We start from the raw sequence: 17151 nt of genomic DNA, 5'->3' as shown, positions 1-17151 counted from the left end.
TAATAGGCTAAAGGGTGGGACTTCTCTAAGCGGTTGGCCAATCACAAAATAGCCGGCCACCTAACCAATCAGAGCGGACTGGGCTCTGGTTTCAGACAGAGGGTGAAAAGAGGTGCTGGAGCAAAGGCAGTATGAGAAAAATAAAGGGCTTTTTGAACATTGAAGCATGGAAATACATCACAGACTCACAGTAGAGGCACAAAAACAATTCTTGTTTCCTCTTACTTGTGGTGCTTTTTATCAAACTAGATTGTTTTGGTGAGATTCACTTATTGTTGGAGATATCAGCTTAAGGAATGTACTTTTTAAAATATAATGGATCAAGATGGCACTTGGTGTATAGCAAATAAAAACATAAAATGGAAACCACGTAAGACTCAGTCAGGATTTTTTTTTTTACTTCTACCATATCAACCTGCAGATGGAAGCTTGCATTGACAATATTTTAATGACAGCACAACATAGCGTCTAGCTAGCTGAGGTTAGTTTAGAAGAGCCTGAATAGATTCACGCTTTGTTTTGCGGAAATAACATTAGCTAGTTAGTTCAGTAGAAGGACAACTGTCCCTAAATGCCACTGCTTACAACAAGGTCTTTGGATTAGCTAAAATCCCCACATACTGATTTGTGTAAAGACCCTTTACTGTTGAATTTTTCATAGGTGTTTTTTTGAGCACCACAAGCAGTTCCATTATATCATCTTGATATCTCTAACAACTCCCACCAATACAAACTAGATTAATAAACAGAGCTGCAGATAAGAGGAAAAATCTGTTGTTCTTTTACTCTGGGGTGAACTGTCCCTTTAAGAGTTATGTGGATGTTGATACATACAGTGTGAGGGTGTCTCCAGTGTGCATCCAGAATGGGGCTCTGCTTGTTTTAGCGCTCTGGTCAGCTCTGCTGTAGCTACTGTGGTGGTAGTTGTACGTTTGTCAGCTTCTGCTCAATAATGCAAAACTCACTGCTACTGTGCTCTCCTTCAGACTACGGCCCGGAGCAATCAGATGGACTGGAATTGTGTGTTTGAGTGTGTGTGTGTGTGTGTGTGTGTGTGTGTGTGTGTGTGTGTGTGTGTGTGTGTGTGTGTGTGTGTGTGTGTGTGTGTGTGTGTGTGTGTGTGTGTCTGAGGCAGAGATAAGATATGAGCATGTGTGAGTTTGTCTGTCTGATGGAGCGTGAAGTGTGTATCACTCTGTGTGTTTTTATGTGCACGCATGCATAAGGATGAGAGAAATTACATAAGACTGTGCTAGTTGTGTGTGCTTTTCCACATTTCCCTTGTTTTCTCCCTTTTCCTCCCTCCCCACCTCTTCTCTCCTCTCCTCTCTTTTTCCTCCCTCTCCATCTCTCCATCTCTCCTTTTCTCCACTTTCCTCCTCCCTTTCTCCATCTTCCCCTGTATGCTCCTGCATGTGGAGTAGATGAAAACCGATCTTGGTGTGTGTGCTATAGAAGGTCTGAGGTGGTGAGGAAGAAAGCACGAGAGAGAATGAGAATGAGGGAGTCTGAGGTGGTGGTGGTTGGTGAGGAAGAGGGGGGGGGGGGGGGGGTGCAGTGTGCAGCCAGAGCTTAATCCTTTTGGCAGCGTACTATGTCTGGCTTTCTGTTTGACTGCTCTTAAATCTCACGCCAGCCAACCACATAAGTTAACTTCCCTGTAATCTGCGCTATGATTCTCCAGAGGCGTGTCACATCAAGGCGGGGTGTGTCAGAGCTGGAGCGGTCCAAAGTCTCCACACTGCTACTGGCCTTTTGTCTCTTGATGCCGGGTCAAGACTATTAGTCTGATGATCAAAGAGGGATACAAGCAAAGCAACAACATTGTCACAGGGAGAGGTTTCCAGCTGGGGACTTCACATGCTATTTATGGCTCTATAGGCAGGATTAGATATACTCTGCTTCTGCCTTCCCCCTACTTATTCCTAAGTATTATTTATCTATTTCCCCAGGGTTCAGCAATATATATTTCCTTTTTATATCTTAAAAAAATATGTAAATATAAAGCATGTTTTCTGGTGATAAATTAATGGTCTATAGCAGGGGTGTACAAACTGTTTACACTGAGGGCCACATACAGAAAACATGAAGGGCTGGGCCACTCACCAGAGGGGAAGTATATTGCCTCATAAATTAAGTTAGCAAAATCAATCAAATGTAGGGGAATTATGCCTTATAGTTGAACATGCTTTAAGAAAAAAACGGCCTACATCACAGCTTTCCATCGGGTTTTATTTATTTTGCTACAAAAAGTGTTGGCAGCCCAACCCCCAAGACTGAAGCCTCAGATTGCTTATAATTAGGGGAAATAGAAAGGGTACATTTTTTATTAACTAAGATTATAACACAAACTTTAATTGACTATTTACTTCATTAACAATATTATAATCATATTTTGTACATTAAAGCTTGAATGAAATTGACATGAAAATAACTTTTAATCTTGGTCGTAAAAAATCCTGCTTTACACTGACCTGGTTTCAATACAGGCACACACATACAGAATAATCATTAAAAAAGAGAAACTGAAATAATTAAGCTTTTGGGGGTTTTCCCTTTCCTTTTTTGTGTTAAATAGGTTTTATGTGCAAAGGCTAGAATCCCAAAGTCTCCTCCAGAGGGAGTTTCTCTTTTGACTGGAGTTTGTTTATCATATTGAAACACTTGGTAATTTTAAGTGTGGTGACAAAATACATGCATACTTCACAGGACAAGTTGTGCTTCAATAAAAAAATGTGAGATAGTGTGTGCTAGTTATTGGTTTAACAATGTAATTTTTCAATGTTGTTACCTTGAAATACAATAAATTACCTCTTTGAATTATCTCCCTGCCCTTCATTCCCCCTTTGATTTTTTAAATGAAATTGTTGGTGTCTGTTGATGTCATAAAAAAGTCCTGGGTATCCCATTGCGTAATGTGTGCACACTTTGACAAGAACATAATAATACTGCCTGTATACAGAAACTAAAGTGTATTGATCAAATACCTGACCCAGAAAAGGATGGAATTGTGTGTGTTTTCGTCTGTGTGTGTGTGTGTGTGTGTGTGTGTGTGTGTGTGTGTGTGTGTGTGTGTGTGTGTGTGTGTGTGTGTGTGTGTGTGTGTGTTTGTGTGTGTGTGTGAGAGAGAGAGCATCACATAGCCAGCTCGCTGAAGATCCTCCACCTTTTTTCTCATACTGAATGAATCATAGGCTGGTGTGTGTGTGTGTGTGTGTGCGCACGCGTGCGTGTGTGTTTGTGCATGTGTGTGTTCATTTCATAACTATAATCCCATAATTGCTCATTATGATTGAGATCGGAAGATTATTTTATGCAGGGTTCATCACTGTCATGCTGTTTGTGCAAATGAAGACAGCGTATATTCTCTTTATGTACATGTATGTTGGTTACGTTCCTGTGTGTGTGTGTGTGTGTGTGTGTGTGTGTGTGTGTGTGTGTGTGTGTGTGTGTGTGTGTGTGTGTGTGTGTGTGTGTGTGTGTGTGTGTGTGTGTGTGTGTGTGTGTGTGTGTGTGTGCAGGATAACAGGAAACGGGCTCTGCTGTAAGCCCCCTGTAGTCAGTCAGCCACGATTAGAAGGCAGAGATGATGCTGATGATAAATTAACTTAGCATACGTGACCAAGCAGACAAATAGTCTGAAAAACCGTCAAAGTTTATTGTGAACAAAAGCAAGGTGAAGCCTTTTTATTTGGTGCATTTCCTCAGATACACTCCATAATAGGAATGTACGTGTAAGAAATAAAGCACAGGTAATCTAACCACTGTTCCAGATTTAGTTTGGTTCCCAAGATAGCTCTATCATTGGAACAAATAAAATCTTTGCTCTGTAATTTAGATGTTAGTAAATGTCATGTGGGCACCTCGGGGCTGCCCGGTATCCATGAAGTGTTGTTCTGTCTGTGACAGCATCTTGTGGGCATGCCTGTGGACAGACAGTTGACAGGAAACAGTTTGTGTGCCGGAGTGATGAAAGTGGCGATGTGGAACAATCTGATGAAATGATTTCTGTTTCACCTCCTCCAGCTAGGTCACGGCATCCCTCGCGGACCAAAACCAATCTCAATAACTTTCTCTTTTTGTCCCTTTCTTTTCTCTACCTCTTTTCCTGTCTTTTATCCTCTGCTTCTTTGTTCATCTCCAGTGTAAGACCTTAGCGGGGATATGCGACCACATCATATCTCTGTCGTCAGACTCTCTGGTGTCTCAGTCTGCCCATCTGGAGGTGGTCCACCTCACCAGCATCATGCCCAGTGAAGGCCTGGTAAGGACACACCTGAGCATGCACGCAGATCTATTCAATATCAATGTTCAGCTCAGCTCTACTGAGCGTTGAAGCGTCAAAATAACAATGCAACAATATGGGTCTCCTGTAGTGCAGATGTACAGCATCCCCTTGTGCATCAATCAGTCTTGTGTTTGTTGGCCAGAATCTGTCATAATTGAATCCCTTTTTTAGGATGAGCTTTTTAAATATTGGGGGTTTTACTTCTATATTCAAACCAGATCACCGGACACCTGGATCTTACGTTATTGTTTTTTGCCATTCTTACTCACTTGGTCAGTTTGACGTGGAGAGGAGGGGAACTATACGGATAATTCCTCTTTCTGCAATGACGTCAATGGTGCACAAATGCATGTGTTCTAAATATTAGGGGGACAATTCCCCTGCGTCTCCACCAAAACTTAAGCCAATGTTTTATTTAGACTGTTTTTCACAAAGTATTTAAACAGTATCTCCCTTTGAAGCTGTTAATAATGTTCTTACATGACTGAATCCAAGTCTCTACAATGCCTTTGAAATAATATTAAATATTCAAGGTGTGTAAATATGCAATGCCTGCCTTTTGCACTCTTATTCATTATTTATTGTTATGGGACTTCACCAGGTCACAATGTGAATATTTTGTTTTTATGTCTTGAGTCAGATCTTTAGGGGGATAGAATTTAAAAGGTACAAATTATTGGAAAAAACATGAGAAAACTGTGTAATAACAAAAAAAAGCAGACGGTTTCAGACAGAGCTCAAGGGGTCATTGAATGTTTGGAAGAGTAGAACATCGATGTTGAAACCTTAACCGAATTGGATATTTTGCACCTATATGTCATCAAAACCCCAAATTCAGATTCTAGTTTTTATAAAAAAAACAGTCCCATTAGAGTTCAAATATTGGGTAATCTAGGGTCCTACGTTTGTTTTGGGGTCTTGGTCTACCAACTCTTTAATAAAACAGTTGTTAGTTACCTCTCTAATTTGTCACACATCCGTAAGTCAGGTCAAGACAAAGATTGACAAAAAAAAATTCCTGTGTAATCATACATCATAAATTCTATATTATACTGAATCCTGCCTGCCTATGCTTGTTTTTCAGGGGATGTACATCAAATCGACGTATGATGGACTCCACGTTATCACTGGAACCACAGAGAATGTGAGTTTTTGTTTCTTCCAGTAGGAAGCTCGACACTTCGCAGACTACAACTCATGGTCTCTAATTCCACAGTGACATTGAATCAGAAGCTTAATATATCCTAAATTTGCTTCCATTGTCCTTTTCTGTCCTCCAATTACATCTGACCCTGCAGTCTCCGGCAGACCTGTGTAAGAAGATCCACGCAGGGGACGAGGTGATCCAAGTCAACCACCAGACAGTGGTGAGTAAAAGCCTTGCAACAATGTAGTCACAACGACTCAAAGGAAATGTAGTTTTCATGCATTTCTGTCTTCCGTTCTTCATCCTGTGCTATGATGAGGAGATGTACATGATGTCTGCTACCACCACCACCGCCGCCGCCGTCATTATGCTTCCAGTCCTGTGCCTGTGCAGCTATGTAGGCTAATTAGAATTACCACTGGAGCAGATTATAGGACGATTATTACCTTTGTTCGGTCCAGTGTGATTGTCAGCTCACTCACTCTGGAATTTGTTCCCGTTGTCGTTGGAAACCCCTGAAGGAGGTGGCTGGTTGAAATGTGTTCCACTTTCAGACTTGAATAACTCGTATTTCTTCCTTCAACTCATCACATCAGAGGGGAGCACGAAAATGGGCAGCCATTTTAAATGGAAACGGGGCCTTGTGAGAGCATGTGATTGAGCGTGCAGTTGATTGCCTGTGCTGTCAGCTCTGGCACAAACGATTTGTTCCAGCGTTTATTTGAGATTTCTGAGGGATGGGTGGAAAAAGAGAAGAAAAGTTGGTGTCTGTGTGTCTTTTGTGTGCTTTCCCATTAGTATTTCCTGGTACGTCTCGATAGGTACTGCTCATGCGAATGCGTGGAGTGGTGTTGATTGACGCGTGAGGGAGGCATGTTTTATCTCCCTCCATCTCTCTCGTTGAGGTGACAGTGCAGATCGCACACTGCCAGGCTCTCAGCTCCAACCCTTCATTAATCCCTCAGCTAGACCCTCACCCCTCTGATCCCTCACTCTGGGGGAGGAGATTATCAGGGGGAGACAGAGGTTTGCATGCAATGGAGAAAGGGAGGTGAGGGGATACTGAGATGGGGCAGAGCTGGGACAGTGGGAGTAAAAAAAGAGAGGAACAAGGAAGGTGGGAGAACAGAAGAGGGAAATCTCTCATCATAAATCAAGCTGCTGATACACACTACTAGCAAACCCTCTGTCAACATCATGGCTGATAAGTTTATCTAGCAAGATTCCATATTTAAAAATTAGATTAGTGTGAATATTGAATGAACAAATTCCATTACATCATAGAAACATTATGTAGCCCTAGCCCACGTATTTAGCAACAGTACTGCCTTCATGTCTATGCAGCTTCTGTTTGAGACCCACTTCAAAACAGGACTTGCAGTTTTTAGCTCAGCTTCTTCCTTTTGAGGTAAAATGTGGATTTTGCTCAAATAACAAACTGATTGTTTGAAGAGGCAACATAATTATGTGGAGGTAATAGCATCTGGGAAAATAATGAAGACCCTGGGGATTTGAAAAACCTCTCCAGCAGCAGTTTATGCTCTATTATTATTTTTGGTAGGTCTCTCCCTGTCTTCCCTTTTCCCTCTGCTCTCTGTATTTGGATTAAAGAATTGTTCTCAACTGGTCCGGTTGGGATAGGCTTTGTGTTTGCTGTTAGCATACACTGATTACTGGCCAACATTTTGGTGGAGCTAACAATGGATAAGAAGGTTAGCATGACCGAGGTCCAGTCAGCTCAACTTCAATACTTTGTTTGTTGGACATGTGCTGGTTCAACACCTGATCCATGCAAGCTTAACAATAAACAAAAAAATGCTTCTTTTGTTAAAGGAATAGTAGGAACTTTTGAAATAGATTAAAAGATTGTGACCACGTTCTCATGTCTTCACTGAACATGAAACAACGGTAAGAAACCCGTTAGATTAGCTTAGCCTAATAACTGAAAGCAGACGTAAACAGGTAGCTTCTGTCTGTCCATATGTTAAAAAAATATGCCAGCCTCTCACCAAAACTGCCTTACATCTTGTTTGTAAAGCTAGCTCTGTCACCCTTCTTCTAAACTCTATGCTAACCCTCTAACTCTCATTGTAGTTGGGTCAATGACATATAAGGGTTGGCATGATGACCAATTTAAAAATATATTTTCAACCTGTTAAAACAACATGCCCAAAGACCGTTAGAATGTATATTTTGCATTTCTGTTGGTTTCATAGTATTTGATATGACATTTCTACCATTTTTAATCAAATACAGAGCTAATGGCCCATTATTTTGTCAAATGGTGTAACCACAAAACAATTCATATTCATTTAATATTTCACCCTCTGAGATGTTATGTAAGTGTAGCCATGAAAACAAGTAATTGATTTTCAAATATCACATGAAAAATATTTTGTTATATCTATTTTTAAATTTAGATTACATGGATTTTTTATCGAGCTGAGCAAGACAGTGTGTTGTTAACATTTAAGTTTTCTGCATATTCCTTGACCAGTTGGGTAAAAATGGTTTTAAACCACATTACTACAGTGTAGTTAAATACTTGAATCTCATCCATAGTAACTTTTTTGTATAATATGAGATTTTTGGGAAAAATACTGGTTACGCCAATTGACAAATCGGTTACACCAACTGACCATAAAACATCTACAGCAAAAGGACAAGAAATTGACACAGAAAATAGTCATCAAGGTAAACTGATTTGGATATTTTAATACTCCATATCAAAAATGATTTCATAACAACAAGAAACAGGATTAATTTGTGATCTATTTCAGTTCAGTTCTCATACAATTTCATACCCTTTGTTTTCAAAGAGAGTAAGAGAAAGTGTGTGTGAGAGAGAGAATAAGAGTGAGTGAAAGAGTGAGTAAGATCATATCTTAACAACCATGAAGAAACAGGATTAACTTGTGATCTATTCTCATACAATTTCAGTTTGTAAAATAACAGCCTTTTTTTTCAAAGAGAGTGAGTGAGAGAGAGTGTGTGTGAGTGAGAAAAAGAGAGAGAACGAAAGAAAGAGAGTATCATCATTCATTGTGAGAGAGTATCATCATTAATTTCTTTCATCACTAAACTGTTTTGATTACACTTTTAAAACCCCCAGAACCATCAGTGTAAATTCATGCCATCTGATGATATCTGAACAAATTATTTAACATTAACATAACAATATAAATGAAACAGCGTCTCAGAAACGTAAGACTTGAAATATTTCTGCCCAGAAAAGTTGAGTCTGTGGAAGAAAGACATTAACCTTTCAAGTTGTTTGCTTGGAATTGTTTCCAGGCATCTTCTGTTAGTTTGGAATGACGTGAGTTCACAGGTTCTGGCTCAGAAATAATGTGGAGAACATCAGACTCGTAATAAAACAAGATGTCAGGTGGATGAGGCCAGGTGAAGACATTTTTCTCGGCTAGCTGTTGCATGCAGCTTACCTCAACTTCATCCCCAACCACCTGAATGATTTGCCCCACAAATGGTTTGCCCTCGTATCTAACTAGAGCAAACTTTCGTTGCCTACTTTCCTGATCCTCCACGCTGTCAGGTGTTGAAGTGGTGGCTGGTGGATCCCGGAAGTCGACTGTAGTTGGCCCATGACACTTGCAGACATTGGGTCTTTCGCAAAAGCAAGAAATGTCCCGGTACTGAATGACAGCTGGCTCTTCACAGGTCACTTGATGTATCTTGAGTGTGCCTTTTACAGCTGGAATGAAGGCCGGGACTTTTTCATCATATATATGGATTTCTTCTTCTGATAAAGATCTTCTTCTTGTAAGTGGCATCTATTGGGGGACAAGAAGTACACTTTATTTATAATAAATGTATTATTGTTTGTATTATTTATTCATAATTTAAACATGTTTACATACAACATAATGAAATATTAAAAATATATTGTGGAAGTTTACATTTTAAATAAACAATATTGACATTTCCAAAATCGCGTAAAATACAATCTAAATGAAACCCTATTAAAGTTACTGTTCATGCTACAGTTAGTCACTATTTAAATAAGAAAAATAATATAATTGCCACCTTAAATTACATACTCTTTGGCCTGAATCTGATCAAATTGGCCTCAAACAGAAAGGTGTCAAATGGTGTAACCGGTTACACCATTTGACATTTCTATTTAAAATCAAAATTTGTAGGCATTATTATGGACAACTATGTACACACCTGACCTTTATGTGAATATTCAAACACAGTTTTTACATTCAATTCAATATTTTATGATTATTATGGTTTATCAACATTTTAAGGAGGTCATACCATTTGACATGTAAACTAAGCTTGCCTGACCATGGCCTATAAACACTTAATTATTAACAATTTTAAAGAGAGTTACTAACCTTGACTCATAGCAGTTGGGGTCTTCAGGGGTCCTTCTCTGTGACATAATTTCCTGTCACATGATCTTATGACAAAATACTTACAAAATGGCTCCTTAAATGGCGGTTACACCACTTGACATTTCAAGTGGTTGATGTGACAGACATAATTCCCCATATTCATTAAAATATTCAGAACAATGGGATTTCATTACTTTTATTTCATATAGTAAAGTTCTTATGCAAAATCATGCCAGATTATTTTAGAAGGGATTTCAGAGAGAATTTCACATTTTTTTCAGCAAGTGTAATTATTTGGTTCATGTTTTTGTGGTTACACCGTATTGACATTTTTACCCAAATTCTCTTAATACTCTCTAAAAATTGAATAAATCCAAAACTTTAAGATTAGGGTTTGATGAAAATGGTGTTGGAAAATAATTTGTCAATTTATTTTCAAATTTTAACAATTTTAAATGTATCTAACCCATATGTACACAAAAAAATGAGCGTCACGTCATTGACCCAGTTACTGTACATGATGGCCAGACATTATGAGAAGGTGGTATACATCTTCTTGTCTTACTTTCGGCAAGAAAGACAATATCAATGTTTTTCAATGCTTACCTTAGCATAGGGACTGGACGCAGTGGGGCACAGCTAGCCAAAACACATAAGATATAACATGTTCACTTGTGAGCTTTAGAGTTGCTGGAAGGCAGAGTTATTTTTGTTTAACTATGTCATGATGCTAAGCTAAGCTAAGCATCACCTAGCTGTAGCTTCATATTTAACGATAAATAAGACGAGCAATTTCTCAGAAACGTTGTGTAAAACTGGCAAACAAGTGCTTATCAAGAATATTTAACCACGGTAACATTTCTTCCAGTATGTTCTGTTTGATAGCCAGCCCTGTTTCTGTCACTTGCAAATTACAAATACAACAAGTTCTATTGTTTCCTGGGTGTCCTGACATACCCGTTTGTCTCTAGTGTGCAGAACAGGACAAAACATACAGTAGTAAATTACTTCTATTGTATCCATTGTTGCTGGTGAACGCTGGCTGAACTCGGTGTTCTGAACTGGGCCAGAGAGAACAGGAAACGGGTTGCTAAAGGCTGAGACAGGCTGGTCATCATTATGTCAGGAATAAGGTCAGAGCAGTTGTGTGTGTGTGTGTGTGTGTGTGTGTGTGTGTGTGTGTGTGTGTGTGTGTGTGTGTGTGTGTGTGTGTGTGTGTGTGTGTGTGTGTGTGTGTGTGTGTGTGTGTGTGTGTGTGTGTGTGTGTGTGAGAGCAGTGGCCTCTGCGGACACTTCCAGTAGCGAGTCCAGTGTAACCAATCAATGGCCTGATGAGTGCTTCGAGCTCTGGAGACAGGCCAGCCATAACCACAAAGAAACACTGCAGTCAGCACTTATTTCTCACTCTTTCACGATCTGTTTCCCGTAAAACTGAAACATACCGACTCTTTGTTTTAATATGTTTTCAGATGTTGTTATGCTATTATATATCAGATGCTATTATACATGTTAGGTATAATAGACGATACAAAAGGCTGTCTAAGGAATGGCAGCAGTCAGTTGTGTCTGGGATATGACATAAACCATAGCACTGTATAGAATGTATACTTCACTGTCATCCCACTAAACCTGTTTCAAGGGGGAAAAAAACAAGAAGACAGCCATTCATGCAAATGTGATAATGGCAGCAATCATTGTTTTGGTTTCTTATTTTGATTGATATACAGTAGGTTAGGGTGTAAGGTAGATTAGATGTTCAGAACACATACTAACACAAACGCAGATGTAAATGACTGTCACTCCACATGTTGGTATCCCCCCTTATTTGTGAAGAATAACATAGAACAAAAACGTTTTGTAGGCTAATTTTAATATTTTATACAGCTATTTTGGTGAATAAGTCCTGTAATATGCAGTTTTTTTTCCCTACACATGTGGTATACATGGTACACACCAGAATTCAAAGGCGTGAAAACATAAATGAAAGTTTAAGTTTATTTTTCTTAAACTCAGCTGTTGTAAATAGTAGAATGCAGGGCTCCCCTGAGGATAGCCATCAAAACATTGACCATGGACTGCAACATCCCGGTGGTTTTCCTCAGGAGATTTGGTTGCTCCCAGTGCATCGTGTACAGCATATGTGTATGTGTGGTGGTTTGCAGCAGTTGTATCGGTAGCCCGGTGTGTGTGATCCTCAGGTGGGCTGGCAGCTGAAGAACCTGGTCAATGCTCTGAGAGAGGACCCGTGTGGAGTCATCCTAACGCTGAAGAAAAGGCCCCAGAACACTCTGAGCTCCACGCCGGCTCTGCTCAGGAACGTGCGCTGGAAACCGCTAGGACTGCAGGTAAACATGCAGCAACACGTGGATGCCTTAAAGAAATACTTCACCCACAAACGGAACATTTAACATCAGTTACTCACCCAGTGATACCTTGATTTTTTGACAAAAATGTTTGTATTGAATGCCTCCATTGGGAAAAATAATCTTTAAACAAAGCAAAGCCTTGATGAATTGAAGTAAAAGAAGGCATGTGTATATTCAAGGTTTCAAGGTTTCAAGGTTTTATTGGTCATATGCACAGCAGATACAGCGTATATGTTGGCAATGAAAATCTTATGTCGCGTGCTCCTCCAACAACTCAACATACATGGTGCAAAAGATAAATAAAATAGTGAAAAAGAGAGAAGAATATTTACAATATCAACAATACAGATTTGAGGATGTGAAATATATACATATGTGGAATACATTGAAAGTATTTAAATACTTTACACTGTTGAATGAGGAGGTATGGACAGATGCATATATTATGTATAACAGATGTGTATGGCAGATATGTATAATATGTAGATATGTGTACTATAAACAGATATGTATGGCAGATGTGTATAATATATATGTATGTGTGTACTATAAACAGATGTGAGTAGACATTCACACAGCTCAGGAGTTCAGTAGTCTTATAGCCTGTGGTATAAAACTGTCTCTGAGTCTGGTGGTCTTGGTCCGGATGCTGCGGTACCGTCTGCCAGACGGCAGCAGACAGAACAGATTGTTGCTGGGGTGATGGGGGTCCTTTAATATCCTACCGGCCTTCTTCCTACACCGCTGGGTGTAGAGGTCCTCCATGGATGGCAACTCCGTCCTGGTGATGTGCTGAGCAGTTTTCACCACCCTCTGTAGAGTCTTACGGTTGAGGGCGGTGCAACTGCCATACCAGGCGGTGATGCAGCCAGTCAGGATACTCTCGATGGTGCACCTGTAGAAGTTGCAGAGTATCCTGGAGTCCATGTTGAACTTCCGCAGCCTGCGGAGGAAGAAGAGCCGCTGTCGAGCCGTCTTGGATATGACCCTGGTGTGATGTGTCCATGTCAGGTCCTCACTGATGTTAACCCCGAGGAACCTGAAGCTGCTGACTCTCTCCACAGGAGTCCCGTCGATGGTGATGGGTGTGTGTGCTTCTCTCTGCCTCTTCCTGTAGTCCACAATCAGCTCCTTTGTTTTGCTGACGTTGAGATGGAGGTTGTTGTCCTGGCACCAAGATGTCAGGGCTCTGACCTCCTCTCTGTACGCCGTCTCGTCGCCGTCTGTGATCAGGCCGATGACGGTCGTGTCGTCAGCAAACTTGATGATGGTGTTGGAGCTGTGTGTGGCCACGCAGTCGTGCGTGAACAGGGAGTAGAGGAGAGGGCTGAGCACACAACCCTGAGGGGCTCCGGTGTTGAGGGTCAAGGTGGAGGATGTGATGTTCCCCATCCGCACTGCCTGGGATCTGCCCGTCAGGAAGCTCATGATCCAGTCACAGAGGGCGCTGTTGAGCCCAAGGTCCCTGAGCTTAATGAAGTAGTAAATTGAGATTTGGATTAAACTGCACAAGTTGTGAATGAAAAAAGTGTTGTTGTTGAACACGGACCCAATTGACTTCAATTCATTAAGACTTCTGTCTACTTATGGATTATTTTCTTGCATTTTGCATACAAGAAAATCAACGTTTTCCTCAAGGTTTTAAGGCTAGAATGGGTTAGTGTTTGATATACAAATGTCATTCTGAGGATGAATTATTCCTTTAACTATCCTGAACTGAAGGTGCTACAATGGCTCAATGAGATGCTGCTCACCAAACATGTGACAATGTGTTAACGGCTAATTAGTACAGAATAGTTTACCACTCTGCACATTAGGCTTGTCTTCTACCTTTGCCTTTATCTTTGATTCACTCTCAGGCAACTCTTTTTTTAACGGTCCATGCTCTGCATTATCCTACTAGCATTTTTAAACAAATATTTCCAAAACGAAACTAGTTCACTTTGTGACCAAGCATCAATTATCCTGTTGTGCATTTCAAGAAATCTCTTATTTTACACAGCTTGCCGTACTGCTGGCACAGTTCAAAGTAATTCACAAAGTGTTGGTTGCTAAACCTCTATATTAAGTTTTAGAGTTGTATGCAAACTAAAGCAAATTTTTATCCATGGAGATACATTGCGTTAGTGAAGGGGTAAAAATAGCTCATTTAATCTTAAAGTTACACTTTGAATGATTTAAAAAGTACTATACTGCCTGAGTTTGCTACTCGGGGCAATATAAGGTCACCAAAAGGTCCTGCCACACTCCCACTAACATTAATATTCATATTTACTGAGACTTTGTTCCTAAATCTTTCAACCTTTGCCCCAAGATACATCCTCTTTTTTTTGGAAGGGAGTACATTTTTAATGTACTATAGTTCTAAAAGTTGGAATACTTGTGTTGGGCTTACAGGTCAGAGCGGTAGTACACACAAGGGAAAATACTTTATATTCGGGGTGATGCTTGGTGTGTCTGATGCTGCTTTTGCTTCCATGATTTGTAAAGTCTTATTTTACATGTATGTCACCATGTAAAGCAGTATATTGGACTAAATCATGTGAATGTACATTAAGTTAGCATTTATGTTTTCTGTAACGACAACATTTAGATCATGTAGTAACAATAACATTTGTTGCAACTTCATCAGCAGCCTTGTTAGATCCCCACTCATAGGTTGTTACCATGAGCTTATTCTTACATTTGCCGGTGCAACAGCAGAGAATTGTGGGAATTCTACCCCTGATGGGCTGCTAAGACACAAACGCGCCGTTAGCACTGAGATCAGAGCGCCGAGATATCTGCTGGAGAAGAGAAGAAAGCAGAGTTTTAGATTTGTTCTCTCTCGGAAAGACTGGAGCCCTTAATTATTCATAAGCAACTACAGGCAGCTCCACTGGCTGCGAAACAAGAGCTGCTACTCAGCAAATACTGGAGATAATGCACTGAATCCAAAATATCCTGCTAAACAGCCTGTGTGTGTGTGTGTGTGTGTGTGTGTGTGTGTGTGTGTGTGTGTGTGTGTGTGTGTGTGTGTGTGTGTGTGTGTGTGTGTGTGTCAGTGCGAGTGTGCACACACTCTAAGCGCAGCCGTATGCATACTTGTCCATTTGTGTGTGTCAAAGCGAGTGTGTTTCTGTGCGAAGGGATGTTTTTATCAGTCGCGTTGCTCCTTTGAGAGGCTAAGGATCTGGGTCACTGCACTCTTGAAGCTTGTTTTTTGATACTGTACGTACACGCTGTCAAAAATAAACACACATGCACACTCATATATTTATAAGCCTGGTTTTAGAGGATGAATTGCACGGCTGTGAAGTGTAGCACTAACGTGGCAAATGTTCAGCTGGATTATCACTGAATCCACAAAGGAAACAATTTATCTCTGCAAATTATCATGTGATTCCAGCCCCAAATCCTTCCATGGCAACCTCCTTTATTCTACTAAATAATATCTCTCTCTTTCTCTCTTTCTGTGTGTTTGTGTCTGAGTCTACCGTAGGATGAAGTAACAGCAATTTAATGATCCGCTGTAATTACTATGATGCTGATTGCTGTGTCTGCTGTGTTGCTTTTAAATGTGCATCATGTAGGGAGTCATGTCATGCGTGATTGAAGACCCCCTCACAGGTCACCTCACCGGTCACACGTGTGCCATACATTCCCCATGACCTCGCTTTCATAAATCTGTTATATGTTTAAATACATAATTTATTTCTCTATGAAAACGCCTGCTATTTTAGGCAACATGTATCGTTATGACTAATTAATGGAACAGCCGAATGAGTGTTGTTTTTTATGTTTCATTTTTCATTTTTTTCTTTTTTAGTACATTTTCTGGGTCTACTTTTATGGCAGCTAATGCAATTTAACATCGCTGTCATTCCTCCAAATACAAATACTATCATGATAGATGATAGTGGATGAATTGATCCTTTTTAAAGTGAAGGTTCTTTTAGTATCTCTTGATGAAGACCAGGAGACAAAAAGCAAAGCCAGAGAAAAGCTAACTAAATGGCCTTAAAGGAGAACTACACACATTCTTTACTTAACATGAACTCCATTAAAAAATCCAAGCCATAGAGTGCTTAATCTCAAGTCCAAACTTGATGCTTAATGACATCACATATCATTTAGTACATATTTTAAATCTCTAAAGACGCCCTATTTTAAAGGGTCTGCAAAGACTGAAATCCAAAAATTCCCCCCAGAGGGAATTTCTCTCCCACACACTCCCCCCCTGCCTGAAACGCCTCCATTGGACTCTTTTATTTACTTCCGCGACATAGGGAAATCGCTGTGTAAAACTGTGCTTCTATTGGCTAGCCACCACATTGTACATGATAGGCTAGCACGAAATCTCTGAGCTGTTGACAAATCACAACAGAGCCGGCCAGCTAACCAATCCGAGCAGACTGGGCTCTGGTTTCAGACAGAGGGTGAAAAGAGGTATGAGAAAAATAAAGACCTTTTCGAACATTAAAGCATGGGGACATGTCACAGTGGAGACCCAGAATACAAATAGAACCCGGAAAATCAACATATTAGGGCCCCTTTAAATCCCTCGCATAGTCATATGGTATGTTATTGTATTATATGTGTATCAGTGAGTTTTCATGAGTGCAAGCGAAGGTTGTGGGATAGGGAACATACATGTGGAGAGGATTTGAAGCATCAGATTCTTGGGTATATTTTGGAGTGGAAGCAGCAGGGGTCAGATGGTTTAAGTGCTGTTTTAACAGACTGGAATTTTGCCTGCTGTGGAGGTCCCATCTCTCTCCACTTCTACCCCCACCCCCCTATTCCATGCAGGCAGCAGTGGGCTGTAATCACTAAATTACTGTTTTCACTCTCGGCTCCAGTCACCACACTGCACAGCTCCCCCTGCCCCACTCCCTCTTCCTCTCACTTGCACTCTTTCCCTCTGTTTCTCTCTCTTTGTCCTATTTCCTTTGCTCTCGCGTCCCTCTCTTTCCACCCCGTCTTCATTATTTATGTGAAGCCGTCTTA

The 17151-nt window shown here is 40.4% G+C and overlaps 1 protein-coding gene across 1 annotated transcript in view; it reads left to right on the top strand.

The window, feature by feature from the left end:
- The window catches only part of si:ch211-26b3.4 (connector enhancer of kinase suppressor of ras 2), a 64772-nt gene that overhangs the window by 31020 nt on the left and 16601 nt on the right, over nucleotides 1–17151 (top strand). Inside the window, exons 6-9 of the mRNA XM_063876525.1 lie at nucleotides 4145–4264; nucleotides 5373–5432; nucleotides 5587–5655; nucleotides 11995–12141. Coding sequence (XP_063732595.1) covers nucleotides 4145–4264; nucleotides 5373–5432; nucleotides 5587–5655; nucleotides 11995–12141 — 396 coding nt within the window. The remainder of the gene's footprint in view (nucleotides 1–4144; nucleotides 4265–5372; nucleotides 5433–5586; nucleotides 5656–11994; nucleotides 12142–17151) is intronic.

Source organism: Eleginops maclovinus, chromosome 23 (genome assembly GCF_036324505.1).
Source record: "Eleginops maclovinus isolate JMC-PN-2008 ecotype Puerto Natales chromosome 23, JC_Emac_rtc_rv5, whole genome shotgun sequence".
Lineage (NCBI taxonomy): Eukaryota > Metazoa > Chordata > Actinopteri > Perciformes > Eleginopidae > Eleginops > Eleginops maclovinus.
The sequence above is the reverse complement of the archived record's forward strand: the minus strand, read 5'-3'. Positions and strand labels throughout refer to the sequence as shown.